Source organism: Chrysochloris asiatica, unplaced genomic scaffold (genome assembly GCF_000296735.1).
Source record: "Chrysochloris asiatica unplaced genomic scaffold, ChrAsi1.0 scaffold00028, whole genome shotgun sequence".
Classification (NCBI taxonomy): domain Eukaryota; kingdom Metazoa; phylum Chordata; class Mammalia; order Afrosoricida; family Chrysochloridae; genus Chrysochloris; species Chrysochloris asiatica.
The window spans coordinates 3,719,088-3,745,122 of record NW_006408546.1 but is presented as its reverse complement, the minus strand read 5'-3'; the positions used below and the strand labels follow the sequence as shown (position 1 = coordinate 3,745,122).

Below are 26,035 nucleotides of genomic sequence, written 5' to 3'. Positions count from 1 at the left end.
TAGTAGTGTTGAGAGATTTATCTTCTAGCTCACTAGTTCTGGCTTCTATCTCTTCAATTCTACTCTTTTTGCCCTTTCAGTGTATTGTCCGTTTCTAATATTCTATTAGTAATCGTTTGGACCTCTTTCTGTAGGTTTTAAATTGTTTCCAATACTGTATTTATCTTATTTGATTGTTCCTGTAGCGCTTTCCTGACTTCTTCCTTATTTCTCTCAACTCCATTGTATAGTGTTTTGATTCATTTTATAATTGTTTTTCTGATTTCCTTCTCCAGCATTTCTAAGGCCTGCCCATCTTCCAGTATAGAGTGTAGGTCTACTTCCAGCTCATTTGCCTCAGTCACTTTATCTTGTTTCTGGACATGTGCAGATACGGTCATCTGCTTCTGGTTTTGGGGAATATTCTGGAGTTATCTGTGGCCTTAATAGTTAGATAGGTATGTATTTTGGTATTTTTTATGCTTTCTGAATTCCTCCAGGTAGATGTGATCAGGAAATGGGCTTCCCTTTTCACTCTTCTTGAGAAGTTTCAAGATGCCACTGTTAGTTGTTTTGACATAACTTATGATTTAATTTTCAGCCTATTTCCTTTTTTTGTCTGCTTATCCCGCTCCACAATCCCCATTCAGGCATTTTTTCTAGTTATAAACATTTCAGGGCCGGCTGTGGCAGTTTGGTTTTAATTGGAAACTGTCTCTTTAAATTTCAAGGAAATTTGTGCACATGCGTAGAAGAACCCTCCAAGGGTGCGGTTGCGGTTGGGGTGTCCACTAGCTCAGGCACCCCTATTGCCACCAGAATGGAGGTGCACAGATAGCAAGGGACCAAGGAACAGATACCAAAAGAAAATAATGTCTACACTTTTATCTCAGCGGTTCTGCCAGGCGTCTGTGGCCGCTCTGATCCTTCCCCCGCTTGGTCTCACCCAAGATGGCGGCTCCTGGAGCAGCTGAGCATCCCGAACTAGAAACCAATGGATTTCTTGCTTCTGCCACAAATTCCTCCAGCTGTAAGCCTTCCAACGTTATAAATATTACTTTATGTGTGGTTCAGAGTTCTGGGACCATCCCCTGAGCCTGCTTGGTTGGGTATTCTGTGTTGTTGTTGTTGGAGCTCCTTTACTGCACTTCCACCTGATCTGCCATCTTGTTTGTTCTCTGCTTACAAGCTTTAAGGCACCCAGGTTTCTGCTAACTAAAGTAGGACATAGAACATTGTCTTTGTGGACTGTATTGTGCCAGTCAATCTTGGTGTCCCTTGAAACTATGGCCCTGAGCCCCAAAACCTAGCAACTCATTCCCTCTAGGTGTAAGAAGTTTTCATAACTTTGCTCCCTGTATGCTTCGCCACATTAATGGGTATATTTGTAGCAAAGGTAAATACCATGTACGAATACCCTCTCGACCCTATATGCATTCGTGGGTGGATAGTAGTTAGGCATCGTAGCATCAGTTCCGACTCAGCACAACAGAATGAAACACTGGTTCTGAGACATCCTCTTAATTGTTAATGTTTGAGCCCATTGTTGCTGCCACTGCGCCAGTCTATCTCATGGGGGCCTTCCTCTTTTTCTGCTGACCCTCCACTTTACCAAGCATGATGTCCTTCTCTGGGGACTGGTCCCGCTCCATAATATGTTCAAAGCATGAGAGACAAGGTCTTACCATCCTTGCTTCTAGGGAGCATGCTGGCTGTACTTCTTCCAAAACAAGATTTGTTTATTCTTCTAGCAGCCTATGATATTTTCAATATTCTCTAACACCATAATTCAAATGCACCAATTATTTTACGGTCTTCCTTATTCATTACTCAACTTTCACATACATATGAGTTGACTGAAAATATATGGCTTGGGTTGGGCGCATCTTAGTCCTCAAACTAATCTTTGCTTTTAAACACTTTAAAGAGGTGTTGTGCAGTAGATTTACCTAATGCAATACATCATTTGATTTCTTGACTGCTGCTTCCATGAATATTGATTGTGGATTCAAGGAAAATGAAGTCTTTGACAACTTTAATTTTTTCTTCATTTATCTTGATGTTACTTACTGGTCCACTGGTGAGGATTTTAGTTTACATTGAGATGTAATCCATACTGAAGCCTGTGGTCTTTAAACTTCATCAGTAAGTATTTTAAGTCCCCTTTGCTTTCAGCAAGCAAGGTTGTATCCTCTGCATATTGTAGTTTGTTGAGTCATCATCCAGTCCTAATGTGCCAAGTTCTTAACATAAACCAACTTCTCAGACTTGCTCAGCATGCAGATTGAATAAATATGGTGAAAGGTTACCATTCCTGATTTTAAATCCTTGTTCTTTTGAAATGACTGTCTCGAGGTCTATGTACTGGTTCCTCATGAGCACAATGAAGTGTTTTGGAATCCCCATTCTTGGCAATGTTATCCATAGTTTGTTATGATCCACACAGTTCAATGCCTTTGTATAGTTAATAAAGCACAAATAAACATCTTTTTAGTAGTCTCTGCTTTTAGTCAAGATCCATCGGATGTCAGTAATGATAGCCTTCTTACATCCTCTTCCAAATCCACCTTGAAATTCTGGCAGCTCCTTATCGATGTACTGCTGCATTTGTTTTTGTATTCATCTTTAACAACATTTTATTTGCATATGATAATATTGTTCTATTATTTCCGCATTCCACTAAGTCATCTTTCTTTGGAATGGGCACAAATATGGATCTCTTCCAATCACTTGGCCAGGTAGCTGCCTTCTAAATTCTTTGGCATAGATGATTGAGTGCCTTCAGTGTTGCATCAGTCTGTTGAAAGATTTCAATTTATATTCCATCAATTCCTGGATCCTTGTTCTTTGACAATGCCATCAGTGTATCTTGGACATCTTCCTTCAATACCATTGGCTCTTGATCCTATGCTTCCTCTTGAAATGATTAAAAAACTGGCTATTTCTTTTTGGTATAGTGGCTCTGTGTATTACTTCTATCACCTTTTGACATTTCTCACCTCAGTCAATATTTTGCCCATAGACTCCTTTAATGCTGTAACCTGAGGCTTGAATTTTTTCTTCAGTTCTTTGAGCTTGAGAGATGCGGAGTGTGTGTTTCCCTTCTGGTTGTTTAACTCCAGGTCTTTTTACACTTTATAGTAATATTTGACTTTGTCAGCTCTTTGACTTTTTCATTTCTTCAATTTGCTTTAGTTTCTCTATGCTCAAGAGCAAATTTCAGAGTCTCTTCTGACATCCACTTTCGTCTTTTCTTTCCTGCCTTTGAAATGATCTTTTGCTTTCTTCGTGTATGATGTTCTTGATGTCATCACACAACTCCTCTGGTCTATAGTCTTTAGTGGCTAGTGCATCAAATCTGTTCTTTGGAAAATTTCTAAATTTCAGGTGGGATATGTTCCCGGTCATATTTTGGCATTTGCAAATTTGTTTCAAGTTTCTTCTGTTTCTGCCTGAACTGGTGATCTGTTCCACAGTTTGCCTCTGCTCTTGGATATTGATCTTTACATGTTCAATTTAATTTTTGACAACTTCCTATTTTTCTAGCTTCATATTTTGTACATTCCACATTTTGGTTATTTAAGGATTTTTGTAGCTTTTAGTTCTCATTTGAGTTATGCTGCCCCATAAGCAAATGAAGATCCCCAAATGCTTAACTCTATTCAAATCATTAAGGTCAACTGTACTTTGAGGAGAGGTAGTTCATCCCCCATTGGCATTTTAATAATGCCTTCTAAGCTGAGAGGCTCATCTTTGGCATTATATCGCTATTCATAAGGCTTTCAGTGGCTAACCATTTGGAAGTGGTCTGCCTCTCCTTGTTTTAGTCTTGAGTCTATAAGCTCAGCTGAAACCTGTCCACTATAGGTGACTTTGCTGTTTATTTAAATACAGGTCACATAGTTTCCAACATCACAGCAAACACACAAGTCACAGTAGTACAACAAACGGTTAGATGAGTGTTGGATATTTGTTGGAAAAGTCCCACAATTCATGTTTATAAAAGGTAAAAAATTGGTCTTTCTCATTAAGATAAAATCCTTCTGCATTATAGATTAGTCTTTGTACACAGATCTAATTCTTTCACCACATTTAATTCTCAACCACTTGCACAAGGGTTTATTTTACTCTGAACATTTTAGTTTGAAATTAGTTACATGAGCTTACAAAAGGGACAAGTGGAATAGATCATCAAGATTATTGGGAAATGACTACTTGTTCCAAAATGCTCCAAGAAATTAGCTTTCTATAATTCAGTTATGAAACATGACAGTTTACAATGCATATGTGTGGTTTCATGACACATAGCATCTAGGTAAACAACAAAATTAATGGAAAATGCCAGTCATTCAAAAAGTCCAAAATTAGTTGTGATAGATTCATACTAGGTGAGATCTCTTTAGTGGATGTGTAGAATTTGCTGATTTGTCATGTCACACAGTTTCTGCTTCCCTTAAAGTTGGCCAAGACCAAAATTTCAGGGTTCTAGTTATTAAATCAGATTTAGAGTCTGCAGGGGTTGGGGAATTTTTTTTTTTTTTTTTTGAGACAAAAACTGCTCAGCTGAGAATGGACTTCAAGCCTGGAGTCACTAGATAAGCCACAAGGTTGGCAATGGTGGGATATGCTGAGGAAACAATGGAGTGTACTGAGATGGTCCTGTCCCCTTTACTGTCTCACCATCCATTTCTGTTCCCTCCAGTCCCCTTACTTAAAGAGGTCATTTGGTTGGATGGTTACTATTAAAATCTAACGCCATATTGAGTTTAAACTCTTTTTGACCTGTACTTTTTCTTAAAAAAAAAAATTGGATCCATAGTTCAGTGAAGAGATAATGGGATGCAGGAAGCAGCACTGTTTATTTGTGTGATCCCTGGTTTAAACAAGATTTTACTTAATTTACACTCACCTTTTAACTTTTATTGCACTCTATGTTGTTAATAGAAGGATATTATGGAAAATGCTAATTAACAGGGATTTATTTTTTTTTTTTTAAATTTCTATTTGCAGTTAGCATGCTTTAAGCCCCTTACAGATTAATAATTAGAAAGCTGATCCAAAATGCTGAAATAATCCCAGTCACCAGGGAAATATTTGTTTGGTGTACTTTATTTACCAATGAAGGGAAGAAAAAAAAGACAAATACATTGTAAAGGTATTTACAACAATAAACAGAAGGGGTTTTTGCTTAATCCAAGTTAACCAGAAAAAAACATTTTAATTAAAATACCTCTCAAATGTTTTTCATCCTTTTCTTGTACTTGAAACCTAATTTTTTCTCCCCTGAACCCCAAAAAATCATTTAGCAAAAATGAAGGTACCTAATATGCTTTATTCTTCTCTGCTACCTGAGTATGAATATGAAACTCCTTGGAATTCTTGTTCATCTGAAACAACATCTATGGGGTTGCCTGAGTGTAGGGGGTAGAAATGGTTTAGCAAGGACTGCAGAGAGCTCTTCTGAGGTTTTTACTTGAAGAGGTATAGAATAGAAAAAAAAAAAAAAAATCAGACTACCTACTGGTCTTTGGTGTCTAATCATCTGTCCATCCACGCAGGTTCTCTTCCTGAAGCGAGTCATATTCTGCCTAGAGGGGGCATTGCTACCATGTGTGGAACTAGCTCTGAGGTAGTCCTGATGTGTCTAAATTAACTCCTGGTGTGGAATGTAGGATAAGCATTGGACTATAACCACGAGGTCGGTGGTTCAATCCAATGAGCCAGTCCTTGGAAACTCTATACAGAGTTGTTGTGAATCCAGACAGACTAGATGACACTCAGCAACCACAACCTATGTCTGCATTTATTTGTTGAGAGTTTCAGCAGCACCATCACAAGATGAAGTAGTAGTTATGTGATCTGGGTAAGTGAGGTGACAGAGCCCTCAGAGGATGCTTCTAGAGGCTAGGTAATTTTGAAGACCTTTCCTGCTTTTATCTCACTCTTTTCTACAGCATCATATGAATTTGTAGATTAAAATACAACTTTCTTGCCCTTTCCAAACACAGTAAGTGTATGTACAGGCTCTTTTTTAGAGCTCTGCTAACCCTATTTTAGTGCTGTTAATTAAGGGTTAAATAGCTACCTGATGGTCACAGTAAATAGAGCTTCATCCCTGGTATGTTACGTGTTTGCTTGCCTTGTCAAAAGAAAATATGGAGTATGGACAATGATAAATGACTATAGTAAGTAAGAAAGAAAGTGAAAGTACATAAGAAAGGAAGTTCTGTAGCAAACAGTAAACTTCCATCTCAAAAGCAGTGACAAGTTCTGGAAGGATTCATGAGTTTCTCAGTAAGTTAATGAGAACTTGGAGCTGGGAAAAATGACCCTCTGCTTCCCACCTGTGCAAACAAATCAATTCAGCTGTGAAGAAACTGCCAGCACAAGCCCACCTGAGGGCTAGTCAGTCCACACAGGGACTGTTTAAATGGAATAGACATGGAAGTGCACATTTAAAAAAAAAAAAGGACATACAAACAGCATCAATTTCTAGGTTACATGTTAGCGTAGAACATTAAAAAATCCCTCTGGTTAAACAGATAAACCTTAAGCAGCCCTGAACTAAAAAAGGTGGCTTGGTTTATAAGAAATGTATGGAACAGAGGCACATATTAAACACTTAGCATTGACCCCTGTACACCAATGGATGCACTTCAAAAAGTTTACTTTCAGATCAGTCCTCAGACTTATTTTGCTCTTCTGTCTTCTAATGATAATAGTTCTTGAACATATCAGGGTTAGTTAAGAGAATTGTCGGGGTAGTCAAATAAATGGGCAAGATGAAAAAACCAAGGAGTGCAAGGAGTTAGGTTACCCAATAACCTACAACCTGTGACTTGTTCTACCCTCTAGAGTAGACTTCTGGGTTTGGGCAGCTATCCAAATATAAGTTGCACAGGACTCAGGCAGTAGGCTTGAATTTAGTTATTATTTAAGTCCAAAGTCACCATGCTTCTGAAAGCTAAATTGTTTGAGTACTTCCTTCATCATGTCCTTTGGAAGCAGTTTTTATCACCCTTTTTTTCCCATTTTTAAAGATATGGGATGTGCTTCTGGTAAAATTTTGAACAACATCATCTTTGCCATCTCTTGTTGTTCTTAAAAGATATTTTTTATCTTGAAAAATGTTTCTCTCCTGTAAAGCATCTTTCTTGAGGGCAGTTTTATGTGGTCCAGGAACAAAGCTGTACAAGCAAAAGAAGAGAAAGATGATAGATAAATGCCATTTCAACTTTAATAGATTATATTAATGTCTGCCTTCCTAAATGAATGGTTACACCCATTTCCTTGTTGCATCCTTCCTCCAGGGTAATTTTATTAAAATTATTAAACCAAGAATTTATACTGGCCCATATATCAGAGGCTAGAAAATGAGACATCTTGTTAAAGTATGTAGAAATAGAAATTCAACAGCAAAATTTCCTCTTCATGAAACATATTCCACCCAGATATTTATATCATTAGCTCCTTCTGATTGTTCAGATTTGGGTTCAAACGGCATTTCATCAGAGACCACCAACTCTCAAGAGCTCCCCATCCCAGTCTCATTCCCAGTCAGCAAGCACCCCCTATGTTTTTCTCTTTGTATTTAAGTGCTGTTGAGTCGATTCTGACTCACAGAGACCCTCTGTAGTGTTTCCAAGGAGTGGCTGGTTGGTTTGAACCGCCAACCTTTGGTTAGCAGTCCAGTGCTGATTCTATAGACCACACCAGGACTCCTATTTTCATCATAGGACTTCAGTATCTGAATTACAATTTACATGCGAAAAACTTTATGATCTGTTCTCCACTCTTGCAGCTTCTAGACAGAAAGTAAGTTTCATATGGTTTTGTCCGTTGACTACCATAGTCCTAGGATTCTAGAAGACTACTTAGCACATAATTGTTGTTGTTGTTAAGTGCCGTTGAGTCGGTTCCAACCCATAGCAATCCTGTACAGGGTTTCTGAGAGTGTAAATCTTTACGGGAGTAGAAAGCCTCATCTTTCTCCCACAGAGCGGCTGGTAGTTTCGAACCGCTGAGCTTAAGGTTTGCAGCCTGATTCGTAACCACTACGCTACTAGAGCTCCTTAGTAGATAATCATTATTTGTTTGATGGAAACATGAATGGATGTCACCCCTGCCCCCCTCCAGCCATCCATCATCCATCCATTCGTCCATCCTTCTAAATGCTTACTGTCTGCTTTGTGGGAGGCACTCTGGGAGGCACAGTGGTGGTTGTAGAAAGTAGACCTCAGTCTGATTGTTAAGTAGTGAGCAGCCCAGCAGTAAAGTTGAGCTAGAGCCAGACCTTGGAACATCATGAATGCTAGGTTGAGAAATCAGGAATCCTGGAAGTCAGTGCTGATTAGAAGTTCTAAATGTTTGATAAAACTTGTATGTTCCTGGAAACATCCTATAATCTGCACTGTCCAGTCTGGTGGTCACTAACCAACCACATGTGGCTAACTGAACACTTGAAGTGTGGCTAGTGTGACTGAGGAACTGAATTTTTAATTTCATAGCATTTTAGCTGATTTAAATAGAAATATCCACATGTAGCTAGTGGCTACTGTTACAGAGAATGCAGGAAAGAAGTCATATCTGGTGGAAAGACCTTTGGGTCTGAAAACCTGGTGGTATTCTAGCCTACTATTAAGTAGCTGGTCAGCTCTGGGCAAATCACTTAACTAGGGTGATCTTGTCTCTTCAGGTAGTAAATAATCCACGTTGTGAACAACTGAAGCCTCCAGACTAGTTACACTGGTGCTTTTTTGGTTACAGATGAGGAAACTGAGGTGCACAGAGGTGAAGGTCAGTGATAAGGCTGAGCCCAACCCAACTGTTCTAATATGTGAGTCCAGAGTTACTTCCACTGAACTAGATTTTTATTCAAGGTACCATAGAGAAGGATCAAAATATTTGGAATACAGTGAAGTGGAGGCAGGGGGGCAGATGGCCTGGGGCAGGTTGGACAGCTCAGGTTTGAGGAACCTGGTAATAGTCAAATATGCATAATACATGCCTGGTGAGAGCCTGGTGAGGAGAAGAGAGAAGTTTATCAACACCTAATACCGATAGAGAACTCCAAAATGTAGAGACCAGGGAACAGTGATAACATTCACTATGATCCATTTCTTTACATTTAGATTTTTCTGTTTTCCCCACTATAAAATCTGACCTCTCTCAGAAGCCAAGATATAGAAAGATTTTATACTAAAATTATTTTACCTCTCACACACATACACACTTAATACTCCCCTTCCCCACCACCGCCATATTCTTTTATCTTCATCTATAAAGAGAATTAGACCTAAAAAAGACATCAAACCAACAAATGTTACACTGACCCTGATGTCTCCATGCATTATATACCATATGTCTAGGCTTCTGAAACTCCGATCTTCAATTGTATCTCAATTCACATCTGCCAGCAGTATCAGGGATGTACTAAATTGACCAACAAACTTCTCCCAGTTACCAAGAGCAGCAGTCAGGACTGAATTTCAGTGCAAATACAGTTTTCTCACACTTCCCTTTTTGTTGAAGAATATAGGGATATTATGAATTCAAACTCTACAAAGTCATAACTATCTGCACAGAACACTGCTCCATTGATCATGGAGAGTAAGTAGTATGTGCCATGGGTTCTGAAACACTGTGTTTTCATAGATTGAATTTATCTTATCTATCGTTGTTGTTGCTAAGGACTGTCGAGTCAGTTCTGACCCATATCATTGTTGTTAAATTCCATTGAGTCACTTCTGATCCTGTATAGGGTTTCTGAGTAGTGACTGGTAAGCTTGAACCACTGACTTTGCAGTCCAATGCATTAACCCACAGCACCACACTGGGACTCCATTTTCTGTAGATATACCTCCCCCCAAAGCTTAGCTATTCTGGTCTCTTTTTTTCCCTACCCTTTCTGTTGGTGGTAGTTGTGTGCCATGGAGTCGGTTCCAACTCACAGAGACCATGTATAGGGTTTCTGAAGCTGGAGATCTTTACAGGAGTAGAAAGCTTCATCTTTCTACATTGGAATGGCTGGTAATTTCAAAATGCTGACTTTAAGGTTAGCAGTCCGACTGTAACCACTTTGCTACCAGAACTTTCCCCCCTTTCTGTTGGGTCTCCTTTTCACCACCTTTTTTTTTTTTTAATGGCAAGTTTAGTAATCTTGTTATTGTCCTCTTGTTTGTTGAGGAAAAGTTGGCAAGTTAGTAACTTTCTATACCATGACATTGCTATTTTTCCCCCTTCAATATTTTTATTCTCAAAATGTTTGAACATGTTAAATATCATACTTCTGAATTTCTCTTTTTTTTTTTTTTTTTTAACTCTGTCAAACAGAGTTTGTATTGGATGGGTACTTGATAATCATTTGATTACTTAGTTTGGGAATCATCTAGACTTTCTCTTTGTCCTCCTGTGTTGTTGAGGTATTTCTTGACTAAAGATTGGTAAGTAACTCCAGTGGTTAAAGGAAAAAAATCAGCAATGAAATACCAGTCAATTCACTTTCTAACGGGGGCCCAGCTCTAGTAAAGCTTGTAGAAAGATGAGGCAAACTCTCAATAAAATGAGGTGGGCAGGACTAGTCGTATATTTCAGTTCTCTGTGATGAGAGATTCCTCCACTCATGCAGACAATCAGGAGTTGGCTGTGCTGCGTGCTTCATGTACAATTTGACTGAATGCATTGGAGTAAAAAATGCAGACAAGATCACTTCTATTCCAGAATTCTTTTTATCTTAATACATATCTTGTGAGTTCAAAAAACGTACTTTGGAAAGCAGAATAACAACAGATGTATTATTCATATGGCATTGGTGATGGCATCCATTTTTATAACTCAGTTGTTCTGGCTCTGGTCTGCCATCCACTTTAAAATCTTGGCACAAATGCTTTCCAGCCTGAGTAAAGCAATAATCAGGGAGCTCCTGTCTTTTATTGTCTCTGAGCAGATCCAAGTGCTTACAAAGAGGCTGCCCTGCAATCTCACCCTCACTGGCCATCTGTCTCTTTGGTTACTTGTTCCTTTTATTTTCCTTTGATAAGAACTAGCTTCTACTAGTTTATATTTCTCAAACTCTCATAAAAGAATGATCTAATTCTGAGGAATTGGCAAGACATCTTTTGGGCTACACCTCCTGCTAGCAGACATTTTCATCTCCCTCAATTTTGCCTCATTTCTAAGGGCTCAAGCAGGCAGGGAGATTCAGAGGAGCTATGTGGCTTGCTGTCTTCTAGTCTAGTCTTTGGTCACATATAGAATATCTGGGGAGTCCCAGCTTAACACACTGTGAGAGAGTTTGCACACACAGCCATATGGATTTCATGTCTTGATTCCTTGATGTTCCAGCAATGTTATGACATGCCACATTCTAAATACATAAGAGACGCAGCGCCTCCACTGTAACTGGGGTGAGAGAGAGAAGAGAGGAAGCTGTTTTCCATCCCAAACCACCATGAATCTCCTCTTCTTACTTGCTCTTCAATTCCCAAGCACTGTGGGAAAGGTTTCCAAACATGCTTTTTATTTGTGTACATTGGCTCTTGCATCTGACCTTATTGTCTTGCTGGTTACATAGTTTGTGAAGCTCATAGTGAAATAAAAATGTGGAGCTTCTAGTTCAGATAGCAGGAATAGCTTTATTCTTTTTTTCCATGGTCTCTCTCTCAATCTGTTACAGAAAATTTTTATTTGTTATCTAGTAATGGGAGTGTGGTGACTCCAAACTATGAGCACTGGGCTGTCAACCACAAAGTGCAGTTTGAGCCCAACAGCTCCTAAGGCAGAATAAAGATGAGACTTTCTGTTACCATGAAGGTGTAAAGCTTCAGAACCCCTAAATAAGGTCACTATGAGTTGGAACGATTGGACACCACTTAACAATTTAGTAATGACTTTGGGGAGGCTCACTGGAGTGCAGACCATCTCAGGGGACCTTCCCCATGACCTGGTTATGTGTTTGGAGCCTACTAGCTATTGAATTTCACTTTAGCCTCCAGACTGACTCCTCTGGAAGTACAACCAGGCCTCTCTTTCTCATATTCGCCATGGATGATTCCAACTCATGGCAAGAGCACTATGATGCTTTGCTGGGACTTGATAGGTGCCTGGATGGGGGCAGGTAAGAAAGAGGTTTGCTCCTGCCTAGCCACCTGCCAAACCCTTGTGGCACCACAACTTGGGATGAGAGAGCTGCTGATGTGTGCTGTCCCAAAACTCTTCAAGAATGCACCTGACCCTGAGTCATGGGTTTGGTGAGGAAAGACTTGGGTGTCAGAGGTGGAGGGAGGAGCCAGGAACCAAGATCCATCTCCTTTCCCCCACTCCACTCATCACATGATGTATTGTCCCATTGGATGTGTTAAGTGCTGTTGAGTTGGTTCCGACTCATAGCGACTGGTGACTTTGAACCACTGACGTTTTGCTTAGTGGTTCCGTGCTTACCCTCCAGTGCCATGCCAGGACTTTACTTTACAAAGCACAAATTCAAAGATGAAATATTAATAGCGACTGCAGAGGATCAAAGCCCAGATGTGGGTCCCTGGTCATGGGCTGCACTGGTCCCATGCTCATGCAGCTGACCTGCTTGCAGCATCTACTGCATCTGACTCTGAGAGAGCACAGAGATACTTGTTGGCTAGGTTTAATGCATCTTGCTGAAGATACCAGCTTCCACGGTCACAAAGCAGGGTATCTGCCTTGCGAGCCTCCAGAGCTGCAGCAGGGGGAGCTCTGCTCTTTTTGGACAGTTTCAGGTTTGATTTCAGCAACTATTTGCTGCTGGACAGTTCCCCTACATCTAGTTAAGTTGAGGGGAGCTTTCCAGGCAAGGCTTCTCAGAGGTTCTGAAGCTCAGGCTTCCGGATTGGGAGGACTGTTCTGCTTCTGATTATCGCCAAGTATACCGTAATGCCAATTAGTATAGTAAATTATTATAGCTAGCCCAGATTTCTTTCTTTATTATTTTAAAGATTTGCCTAGTGTATCTTTCCCATCATTTTACTTTCAAACTTTCCATTTCCTAATGTTGTAGATAATGCCTGTTGAAAACACTAAACACAGAATTTTACTTCAAAAATAAATCCTGACTATAACTGGCATGTTTAGTTTATATCTTAATGGCGATTACCACCAATACGAGGAGGTGTTTACAAGTTCTTTGAAAAATGGAATTAAAAGACAATGGAATTTTTCCATGAACTTCTTGAAACCTGCTCATATATTTAAAAAGACGGGACTGTGTCCTATTTTGTGCCTCTGTTTGTTCCTATGGACTTCTGGTGTGACACTGTAGGGTCAGCACTGGGCAGCAATTCAAAGTCACAGCCCTCTTTGGAAACCCTATATAAGGTCACTATGAGTAAGGAGCTCTGGTAGTGTAGTGGTTACAAATCGGGCTGCGAACCTCAGGGTCAGCAGTTTGAAACCACCAGCGGTTCTGTGGGAGAAAGATGATGCTTTCTGCTCCCTAAAGATTTACAGCCTTGGAAACCCTGTACTGGGTTGCTATGAGTTGGAACTGGCACACAACAACAACGACATGAGTTGGAACCAGCTTGATGACACTTCACAACAACAATTTGTTTTCACATTCTCTTTTCCCTTCTTGCCTTTATTTTAAAAGGTATTTACTATGTTTTTGTTTGCTTTTATTTCATTTTCCCTGACTACCTTTTGGTACTTAACTACTTTATCTAGTTTATGTTTTTCTTTTTAATGTGTGCCCTTGGAAATTTTAATGTACTCATTAATAGCTAATAACATTGAGCATCTCTTAATGTACTTACTGGCTATTTGAATACCTACTTTGGTGAAATGTTTAGTCAAGTCTTTTGCCAATTTTCAAACTGGGTTGATTTTCGTTGTTAAATTGTAGGAGCTCTTTTTGTATACTCGATATTAAGTCTTTATTAGATATATGATTTCCAAATTATTTTCTCACATTCTTCAGCTTATCTTTTTCCTTTCTTGATAGGGTCCTTTGATAAGCAAAATTTAAAAAACAACAACAACAATTGATGAAGTCTTCTTTTGTTACTCATACTGTTTTTGTGGTACCTAGGAATCCATTGACAAATTATGAAGGTCCTGAAGATTTATCATTGCTTTCTTGTAATAGTTTTATGGTTTTAGTTCTTATATGTAGGTCATTGTTGCATTTTGAGCTAATTTTCATAAATGTTGTGAAGTATAGGTCCAAACTGATTCTTCTACATGTGAAAACCCAGTTGTGTTAGCATCATTTATCAAAGAAACTATTCTTTGTCTGTTAAGCGGACAAGTTACCCTTGTTGAAAATTAATTGGTTTACATCTGGTTTGTCATTCTATTCCATTGGTGTATACATATATCCTTATAACAGTACCACATTGTTTTTATTACTATAGCTTTACAGTACATTCTGAAGTCAGAAAGTATGACTATAATTGCCTTGTTCTTCTTTTTCAAGATGGTGTTGCCTATTCAGGGCTCCTTGTAATCCATATGAATTTAAGAATCATTGTTTCCATTTCTGCAAAAAAGGCTACTGGAATTTTGATAGGGATTGTACTGAATCTATTAAAAGTATAAAGTTTTTTAATCCATGAGCATGGCATGTCTTTCCATATATGTATTCTTTAAAATTTTTCAGTAATATTTCATAGTCTTAATTGAACAAGTCTTTTTCCTCCCTACATAAGTTTATTCCTAGGTAAATGGAAATGGAAATGGAACCGTGTTCTTAAGTTTCCTTTTCAGATTATTCACTGCTTGTGTATAGAAATAACATATTTTTTGTGTTAATCTTGTATCTTGAACTTTGCTAAATTCACTTATTAACTATAGTGGCTTTCTTGTGGATTCTTTGGCATTTTCTACATTCCTTGTATACATTATGGCACCTGCAAGTAGAGATAACTTTACTTCTTCCTTTAGAATTTAGATGCTTTTCCCCCCCAATTGCTCTGTCTAGCATTTCTAGCACAATGTCCAGAAAGCAGGCATTCTTGTCTCATTCCTGATTTTAGGGGGAAATGTTTTCAGTCTTTCTCCACTGAGTATGAAATTCCAAAGTAACAAACAAACAAACCCTGCCATGGAGTTGATTCTGACTTGTGGTGGCCCTTGTGTTTCAGAGCAGAACTGTATTCCATAGGATTTTCTAGGCTGTGATCTTTTGGAAACTGTAGCAGTGGAGTGTTCTTTTTTATTTTATTTTTTAATATCCTTTAACATATTAAAGACTTTCCCTTCTATCTCTAATTTGCTAAGTGTTGTCATCAAGAGCAAGGGTATTAGATTTTGTTAGATGCCTTTTCTGTGTCAAATGTGATGACTGTGTGTTTTTTCCCCTTCATCCTATCCATTTGGTTTATTACTTTGATTTTATGTTGTACAATGTTTGCATCATTGGGATAAATTACACTTGGTCATGATTGTATAATTTTTTAAATATGCTATTGCATATACTTTTTTTCTAGTATGTTATTGAGGATTTTTGTATCTATATTAATAAGGTATATTGGTCTATAGTTTTCTTTTCTTATGATGTGTTTATCTCTCATTGGTACCAGATAATGCTGACCTTACAGAATGACTTAGGCAGCACTCACTTCTTGTGTGTTTTGGAAGTGTTTGCAAAGGAATGGTGTCAATTCTTGTCAAACATGTGATAGACTTCACTAGTGAAGTTACCTGGTTCTAATGATCCCCAGAGGATTGGGGTCGGGCTGGGGGGGCAGGAACAGAGTTGTTTAATGTCTTTTCTCATGTTTAAATTAATATTTAATGAATCAGAAATATTTCTCAATATTTATACTCATGGTGGAATGGCTTTATTCTGTTAAAACTACCATGTGCCAAATGTTTTCTTTCTGTAGCTCTGTTAACAAGTACAGCTTTTTTGTAAATCCACAAATTAGATGCTACTACATGTGACGCTGTGGGTTAATGCACTGGACTGCAAGGTCACTTTGAACCACAAGGTCAGCAGTTCAAGCTCACCAGCCACTCCTCAGAAACCCTATACAGGGTCATTATAAGTTGGGACAGACTTGATGGCACTTAACAACAACAACAAATTATTTAAAAAGACATTTATTTAGACTTTCTTAAAAATTAAAAATGTTATCATTCATTATTGCATAGTACACCTTGGCTTCCTTCTGTGCCCTTTCTATTTTACTTAAAGCAGATACTTTAGAAGGTTTTTTTGTTTTTGTTTTTGTTTTTTTCTAGTAAAGGTTTTTTGTGCTAAACTATGATTTGTCTTGTTTTTGTTTTACCATTACTTTTGAAAGACAGTTTCTCTGAGTACACAATTTTAAGTTGGCAAAATTTTTCTCGCACTGTTTTGAAGGCACTCACTGGCTTTGTGATTTCCACTGCTCCTGTTAATAATTCAGCTGCCAGTCTAATTATCATTCTTTACAGATGAGCTGCTTTTTCCTTTTGGCTCCCCTCTTTATTGTGTGTTCTGCATATCCCTACACACCATGTCTAACTTGGTTTCTTTTCTTTATCCTGTCTGATATATGTTATGCTTTCTTCATCTGTGAACTTAGGTCTTATGTAAGTTCTAGGAAATTATCATTCATCCCTTTATCTCTTTGAAAATTGACTCTCATTCATGACTTCTATTTTATCTTTCTAGAATCTTGGTGTGGTGCTGTAGGATAAGCACTGGACATAAAGTCAGAGCTGGATTAAAGTGGGTACTGCCTGACTGCACAATGTAAAGGCACATTTTCCTCTTTGTAATTACCAAGTAGTATGTCAGTGGGCTTTTGGGCTGGTTTAGATAAGTATTGGACTGAAAGCCTCATCTGTCTCCCATGGAACAGCTGGTAGTTTCGAACTGTTGACCCCAAGGTTAGCAGCCCAATTCGTAACCACTATGCTACCAGAGATCCTTAAGTATTGTACTACTAACCACAAAATTGATGGTTCAAACCCACCGACCACTCCTCATAAACCCTATTCAGGGCTGCTATGACTCGTTGAAGAGCAAAGATGTCAGCTTGAGGACTAAGGTGCGCCTGACCCAAACCATGATATTTTCAGTAACCTCATTTGCATGTGAAAGCCAGACAATGAGCAAGGAAGACGACAGAAGAATTGATGAATTTGAGTTATTGTGTTGGTGGAGAATATTAAAAGTACCATGGACTGCCAGGACAACCCAATTTGTGTTGGAAGACGTACACTCAGAATGCCTCCTGGAAGCCAGGATAGCCAGACTTTATCTCTCATACTTCAGCCATATTATCAGAGGGCCCAGTTCCTGGAGAAGGATATCATGTTTGGTAAAGTGGAGGACTGGAGAAAAAGAGGAAGACCCCCAACGAAATGAATTGGCACAGTGGCAGCAGCAATGGGCTCAAACATAAAAACAATTGTGAGGTTGGCACAGGATTGGACCGTGTTTCATTCTGTTGGGCATAGGGTCACTATGAGTCAATATTGACTCAATGGCACTGAACAACAACAACAAAATGTACTTTAGGATAGCACTGGACTGCTGACCCAAGGGTGGTAGTACAAGCCCATCAGCCAATCTTCAGAAACCCATATAGGGTTACTATGGCAAAACCGACTTAATGGCACTTACAACAGCAGTAACAACAATTCTATAAAGAAGACCTTTTCCTTCTCTCTGCCTTTTTAAGTCAGTTTGAAGTACAGGTTAGTGGTTCAAACTCACCAGTTGCTCCTTGGAAACCCTATACAGGGTCACTATGGATCTGAACCAATTCAATGGCACTTAACAACATAGAATAGTGTGGCATTGTAGGATAAGCACTGGACTGATAGCCACAGTTGGCAGTTCAAACCCACAAGACACTCTTTGGAAACACTATACAAGTTTGCTGTGAGTCAGTACAGCACTTAACAACATAGATTTGTGGATTTAAAAAAAATTCAACGTACTGTAATTAATCTCTCTGATGTTCAGATTGTCCAAAATTAGGCCAGTAGGAGTTCTTTCAAGACAGTTCCTTTTTCCTTTTGACATGACACTATTAATTTTTGACTCCCTTTTTCTTTCTGGCACAAGTTGTCCCAGACTCACATTGTACTTTCCCTGTTACAGATTAGAACTGAACATTACTCCAAGAAGTCCTGGTTCCTTTTGGTGGTGAATGGTATTTAGAAACCAAGATCTGTTCATTAGGTAGCCTCATTGTCATTGAGTGTTTTATTTCAACAGTTAGATTTTTAAACTTTAAAAAAGTTCTGTGTTCTACTTGGTTGATTTTCAGATTATTCTAGTCATTCTGATTATCTTCATTCCTTCCTATTTTAATAGTATTTAGCAAGAGATTTTACCTGAGCAGGATGGAGGAGAAGAAGGAGGAAGGGAAAGAAAAGGAAGAGGAGGAGAAGCAGCAGGAAAGAGGAACATATTAATTTATTAAGTAATACCAAGCAGATAATACCTTCGCAACTGTCCAAGAGGCTGCTGTGGATCCATAGAGGGGAGTCTGTTGCATTTCGTTTTGAAGTTTATTGGTGGATATTTGTTGATTGCACCTAGGAAGAAAAAAGTCTGTGGTGAGTTTCTTATTCACAGCTGTTAATCATTCTGTACATCTGTTCTGTATGCAAAGTATCACTTCACTGCTCTCAACTTCCACCAGAGAAAGATGCCAATTTTGCTGACCATCTGAGATGAAGGCAGATTTTGCTGGGGAATCTGTTGGTTTGAAATTAGAAAATGTGTCTCTGCTGAATCTATAGGCAGAAAATTCATCTAACTTTCTCATAAGCTCTCCTTAGCTTCCAAAGTCAGTCCAGCATTAGAGGAGATGAGTCAGTTCTAACATTCCAACCTCTAATTGCCATGCACAAATCAAACCGTTATTTTTTATTTGCTCCTTTGCAATATCTGAATGAAACAGGAAAAAGAAATTCCCTTTATGGCTTTTCCATCACTAATAACAATGACAACAATGCCATCTTGGGTTTAATTCATCTATGGCTCATTTCATTTAGAAGTGTAGGAGATTAATAGAGCTGGCTGCATGCCATTGATTTAGTTCAGACTCACAGCAACCTTGCATAGGGTTTCTGAGGCTGTAAATCTTTATGGCAGCAAAAAGTCTCATCTTTTCTCCTGTGGAGCACCTAATGGACTTGAACTGCTGACCTTGCAGTTAGTAGCCCAACATGTAGCCCACGATGAATTTTTGGAGATAATGTCACACACCTCTTCTTTACTATTTATAATTTGAAAAGCCAGTTTTGACTTTTAACAAAACCTTAAGAAATATATTGCCTATTTCCTTCAAGCATTAAATTGAACTGAGTAGCTAACACACTTGAATCTCCTTATTATAAATAACAGCTCTTTTCTGGGTTATATTACAGTACCGTCACCAGAACTGCCGTAGAAGGTGGAGCTGTGTGCTTCTAGACCAAATGACCTAACACTCCGATGCTTCCCTTTTTGTATACTTGATTTAAAATTTTTATCTGTCTTGACATCAGGCAGTTTTGTTTCTTGTAGGAACTGTGTTGATTCTGGTGTGGACTGTGCCCGATAAACTCTGTTGCCACTAAAAACCAAAACCAAGCCCACTGACATTGAATCAATTTCAACTCACAGTAATCCTGTACAGGGTCTCCAAGACTGTAAATCTCTACAGGAGCCCACAGCCTCATCGTTCTCCTGAGGAGTGGTTGCTGGTTTGAACCGCTGACCTTATGCATAGCAGCCTAACCCACAGCACCACCAGGGCTCCTCAAACTCAATTGCAGCCATGTGTTGTTACAAAAGTCACAACGATTTAGAGACGGAGTCAGAACATAATTCCTAGGAGGGCAGTGACTGTGTCTGTTTTGATCACTCCTTGATGCTGAGTTAGTGGCTCTGAGAATGTCCCTCATAACTATGTGTTAATGTTGAGTGCGTGAGTGTGCATCTGTGCGCCTGCTATGGAATTAAGCATGTTGAGACAGGGAGACGAGGGTCCAGGAATCAGGATTAATTATAAGCCACGTATTGACTAAATCTTGTGACCTTAGAAATGTTGAAGCCTATACCTATCCTTACTTAAGCGATTATAAAGCTGTGCAGGACATACCCAGGGTACAGAGCTGAGCAGTCACATTCTGGAACATGCCATTATGAAAGACCATCCATGAAAAGTCCACATTTTATGGGACATGCCATTAAGAAGGATTATCCATAAAAATTCTGTATTTTTACTTCTTTGTGAGATGTTTTACAGGCCACACAACACAGGTTTACCCAATGCCCTAAGCATAACTTTAACGGATAGGCCTTCTACTGGGGCCAGAGGAGAATGCCACCACCCCTCTCCCCTGGAGGGGTTTGAATCAGGGTCCTGAAGAACTACCCATGCTGAACATTCCAGAATAAGTTTTGTCTGCTCCTACCAGAGGCCTTTGCAGTGGAATCCATCTTGAAGAAATGCTGTGCACATATCCAATTAGCACAGCCCCTCCTAAAGGGCTATTTCCCAAAATTCCACCTATTCCTATGAATAAACATTATGCCTTTTCCCTACCCAAAACTTTTTGTTGTTGTTGTTGTTATTGTTATTAAGTGCCATCGAGTTGATTCTGACCCATAGCGACGCTGCATAGGGTTTCATAGGAATGACTGGTGAGCTTGAATCTCCGACTTTATGGTTCAAGCTGGCTTTGCAGTCTGGCGCATTAACCCACAGCACCACAGCAGGACTCCTCGAACTTTTTAAACCCCAGCAAAACCTTTGTTCAGAGAGATGGGGGTTAAACTTTGCAATGAGCGCCCCTCTTCTCTGCTTGCAAGTCTCTTTACTATAATAAACCTTTACTCCTATGGAAACCCTGCCTCAGCTGAATATTCTTAATCAGTAGAAGGGAGGACTCTTCTCTTGAAGGGTGGAGATGTGGTTAGCACTCCTGGGAACAGGCTCTCATATGATTATACCAAAACCTTTTTTGATTTATTTTACTTTTACAGCTATGCTTTAAAGATCATAAATTTACCAGTATTTAAGTCTAGAAAAGTGATATATAACTGCATCATGGTTAAAATTTTCCAAAACACTTTTATGTACGGACCTCCCCTATGCTATGTACTTACTTAATGTCTATTCCCTTTTCCCTGGGGTGACTCTCTTATCTAATCATAGTTCCATGAATTACTGTGAAATCTCACTTAAAATGTGAAGTGACCAGGGAAGAAAATTCCTGCCAATTTTTTGCCACATAAGGAGGGCTTAACAAGTTTCTCAGAATGTTTCAAGGTCTTCTTTTGTTTTATCTTTGCAAATGGCTTATGGTTACTAGCTTTAAGACATGTCTGGGGTAGGGCCTGAGAGTCTGCATTTCTAACCAGCTTCCAGATGATGCTGATCCTGCTGGCTCTACATTCACATTTTGAGCAGCAGAGGACTAGGAGACAGGATCGGCCCCATCAGCAATTTTGCAAGGCTCCTTAGACCTTACCCTGAAAGCCGAGTAATCTGTGTCGCTGCATCTTTGATGGGTCTCACCATCTAAGTGACAGAGGCCTCATCAGGGTCTCACGTGCACTCTCCTGACCACTGTGTTTCTTGTGGGTTCACATTTCTTTATCTGAACAGAAAAGGTTCATTCACCACAGAAACATTCAAAGATCCTGTTATCGTGCTGTTAGGTTCTGTTGAGCCAATTCTGACTCATAGCTACCCCAAGTGTTGGAGGAGAACTGCCTCATAGACTTTCCTAGGTTGCAATCTTTATGTAAGTAGATTGTTAGGTCTTTCTTCCTCAGATCCTTTGGGATGAGGGGTTAAAGGGGGGTGGGGGTGGGGCAGAACTGTCAACCTTCTAGTTAGCAGCCAAACACTTTACTGTCTGTACCTGCAGGGGTTCCTTTCAGCAACTTTCAGAGTCATAGCAGGACAGAGCTTCTTTTTAAGCATCCTGTTGCATTCAAAGTGGATTGAAAACTTCCAAGGTAAGCTGAACTCACGAAATCCAGCCCATGTCTCTTTTTCATGAGTACAAATTACACTCATTAGTGGCATGATAAAACGTCACTAACAAGATTGAGAAAGTTTTGAAAGGCTTTATCTTTCATTCTGACAAGTAAAATGGTATCTGCCAGTACTTCAAGCTCTGACTTCAGAAACTGTAAAAGCCAAGCCTAGGATTGTTTATTTTAATTTTTCTTTGGCTCTGTCTTAGTGTGTAGATGGGTGAAACACTCCATCAAAAGCTAATATTACAGGGCAATGGTTTCTACTCTGAAGCTACAGTCCAGGTTGTGACTTCACAGACCCAGACACACTGCTGCATGCAAACAGATGTGTCAACAGCTGCGTGTTATGATTGCTTCTCCATAGAAACCAGAGGCATAAAAAGGATGAGCCAGAAAATTAAATGCTTAGGAACCAGAGACTCCCCACACCCCAACTGCCTATCATTGCATATTTTCCTTTTGTAACCTTGCAGTACCCTTGAAAGCAGAGAAAAGGTTTTCAAGAATCCACATCAGCTCATCAACCCTCCAAGCATACTCTTAATGTGGAGAAAAGTACAGCTTTTATGACTTACGCCTGATTGAATTTATAAAGGACTTCACAAACTTCACACCATATCTGTGGTCAGGTTTATGAATTCGGCCAAGCTGGAGCAAGTGGTGATCCAAAGGGAGGCTGGCTAGATCTTCCAGTTCCTTGTCATTCCAAGCAGGGCCAAGGGAAAACACAAACAGGACATATCCCTGGCATTTGGCTCGCAAGGATTCCTTCTTTAAGATTTCCTTGTCTAAGTAACTGGTTTCTCCAGCAGATATCACAAATATGACTTTGTTTCTTCTTAAGTTGGGCGTACTTAAAAAGACATTGTCCAGAGTCCACTGCAAGGCATGGCCAATGAAAGTGTCTCCATTGAGTTGTTGAACTGATTCTTTCAGGTGCCTCTTCATGAGGCGCTTACTGCTGTAGGTGGTAAGGTTGAACTCAGAACGAACCGGACTCTTCTGAGTGTTGGGTAGGAAGTCAGGGGGAGCATGGCTCAGCAGGGCTACTCGATCTCCAGTGATGGAGGTCATGGGCTCAGGGGTGATTTCAAAGTGATCTAACAGGGCTCCTGTGAAAACTCGGATGTCTTCAAATTCAGCACTTCCCACATTCCGGGAGCCATCCAGCAGGAAAGCAGCATCCATGTAAGACTGCACAGGGGGTGGTCTGGCTTGATCACAAGAAGGATCTGGATTACATATGTCTGCAAACCAAAAGCCATTTGGAGTTACTAAACAGAAATGACCAGCAAAGCAAATATTTTGGCATTTGAAAACTGCATATCCTTTGATGTAAAATAGTTATGGAGTGATTTTTATAAGATTTCCTAGTGCATGGTTTGCACCTATATTCAAAAAGCACACATTTTTATAAGAGTCGTCTACACAGGCTAAAAATTAGGCTATTTTTCAAGTTTCATCTTGGCTGAATTTTAAGTTTATAAAAATTCAACTTCACAGTGTATCTCAAGTACACACGAACACATAGTATCATAACAGAAAAGTCAATGTTTTCTCCATATTGACAACAGATGGCTTAAACCAATGTCTCTTCTCTCTGTGTTCACATTGTTCTACTTGAAAAAGTAAGCTATTTTTAAAAAGTATCAGTGAAAAGAAGCAACAAATCTTTTATTGCAATTTAAAGGCTAATCACTCAATGAATATGTATCCTCCTTAGTGACATCTTTGTATCTCCAGAGTACGTATTAGTTGAAAGCTCACTACATGTAAGCTAAATGAATGAATATAAATATCACTTATTATTAATTGACTTTCACAAGATATGAGGTCACTCATATAAATATGCATATCTTATGTAATGAAGGGATGAGTAGCACTAAAAGCAGAGAGTAGATTTAACTGAATCTGACCACAATGAATATTCACAGGAAGTCATCTAATCCAACCTGCTTATTTTCCAGAAGACCCTGAGGCCAGGAAAGGAATTGCATTTTGCCAAAGGACACACTATTATTTCATGAAGTTTCTACATATGAACTCATGTTCTATTGTTACAAGCAAGGTCATGCAGGTGTAACAGTGGGAGGCCCTTTTCCCTGGCAACCAGGGTGCCTAGATTCTGACCTTGTCTCAGTGCCTCACGCACAAACATGCTGTGTACCCCTAGTCAAGCCACTCTACAACCTGTCTCAATGCTCTGTACAGCCAGAGTCACCCTGAAATCTTAGTTTTCAATAATGGCTGATGGCTGAGGATGAGAATGATATTTTCAAAAACTGCAGAGAAGAAAGAGAAATAGAATACTGTGTGTGTGTGTGTGTGCACAGCTGGTACTTAGAAATTGGCACAGGCCACCAAGAAAAGCTATTGGATTAAAAAATTAATGACCAGAATGCACAACCTAGGGATTGGAGCAAATTTCCTAACTTCAGTCTTGTTCACAGACTCACTAAGATACGGCTCTGGGCAGGCTATGCGTCCCTTATTGATAGTAAGTAAAATCTGATGACCATGTATAATGGTCAGATGATAGAACAGGCACCTGTGTACATGGCAATTTCTGAAATCAGAGACAGCAGATTGCCCATTTGCTCAGTTTTGTGGGTTTTTTAATTGCAGGGAACGAAAGCCAAAATATCGTCCACGATGTGCCTAAGAGACTAAACAAGTGTTTGAGCCAAGAAATGAAGCCAAAATCTCTCCCTAGTCACACATGTGCAACTTCTGATGGTGCAACATACCAGCACACTGTGGTAACTGACATGTTTGAGAGAGTAGCTGAGAATATATAGGGTGGGATGCATCTTCCCATAGCATGGTTAGTACTTTAGCTGCTTTAAAGAATACCAGTGCTGAAACCCATCCTGTGCAGTGAGGAGGGTTGGGGTCTAAGTTGATTGGTTAGAGAGAGAAAGAAGAGCAGGCTATTAGAAAAACAGAAATCCTCCTTTTCCCGCAGAGATGCTACCTCCCTATGAGGTAATTTATATGACAGAAATTAGCATCCTGCTAATACACATGGGGAAGGAGAGGAATTAAACTTATATTTTTAAAGCCAAGTTTCAGGGAGAAATGTGAGATCTCCATTAACACAAAAGCTGCAGGCAGTTTAGAGCCTGCCATTCTGGGTTTCACCTGGTCACATGTCCCTGAGCAATGATCTCATCTCTCTTAGCCTCCTTTTCCTTATCTACAAAATAAAGCTAATAATAGTTTAGCTATTTTAGGGTGATTATAAGGAGCTCTGGTAGCGTAGTGGTTACGAATCGGGCTGCGAACCACAAGGTAAGCAGTTCGAAACTACCAGCTGTTTCGTGGGAGAAAGATGAGGCTTTCTGTTCCCGTAAAGATTTACAGCCTCGGAAACCCTGTACAGGGTCTCTATGAGTCGGAACCAACTCTATGGCACGCAGCAGCAGCAGCAGCATAAGGACTGAATGGAATCTTTTATTTAAAGTAATTAGAATAGCATTTGTACCATAAGAAGCACAATAGTATTAACTCTTATCACCATCAATATCATACAAAGCAAGTAGACTTGTGCATGCATGGCCTACAGTAAATACTTGATAACTATTAGTCATCACAATGATCAATAATCTTAATGACTTCCACACTTTTCATAATTATTATCAGTCCATGTGCCCTCAAGTTGATTCTGACTGTGTTTAGCCCCATAGGTGTCAGAGTAGAACTGTGCTCCATCGGGTTTTCAATGGCTGAGTTTTTAGAAGTAGATCAGCAGACCTTTCTTCAGAAGCTCCTCTGAGTGGACTTGAACCTCCAACCTTTAAGTGAGTGGCTAAGCATGTCAAATGTTTGCACCACCCAGAAACCCCTCAAAATTATTAGAAAACTCAAGTAGAAGATGGCAGTCCAGTTTTCTAGCTATTTGATTTTATATCTTCTAGCTGTATTATATCTGCTGCACAAGACCTTTTTAAAGTGTTGAAGAGCAAAGATGTCAGCTTGAGGACTAAGGTGCACCTGACCCAAACCATAGTATTTTCAGTAACCTCATATGCATGCAAAAGCTGGACACTAAATAAGGAAGACTATAGAAGAATTGATGCTTTTGAGTTTTGGTGTTGGAAGAGA

At 39.4% G+C, this 26,035-nt stretch overlaps 1 protein-coding gene across 1 annotated transcript in view; it reads right to left on the bottom strand.

The window, feature by feature from the left end:
* Window positions 1–6,943: 6,943 nt before the first annotated feature.
* The window catches only part of COL6A6 (collagen, type VI, alpha 6), a 158,481-nt gene continuing 139,389 nt past the window's right edge, over window positions 6,944–26,035 (bottom strand). Inside the window, exons 33-35 of the mRNA XM_006846634.1 lie at window positions 22,507–23,178; window positions 18,393–18,486; window positions 6,944–7,166 (exon numbers count right to left, since the gene is read on the bottom strand). Coding sequence (XP_006846697.1) covers window positions 6,944–7,166; window positions 18,393–18,486; window positions 22,507–23,178 — 989 coding nt within the window. The remainder of the gene's footprint in view (window positions 7,167–18,392; window positions 18,487–22,506; window positions 23,179–26,035) is intronic.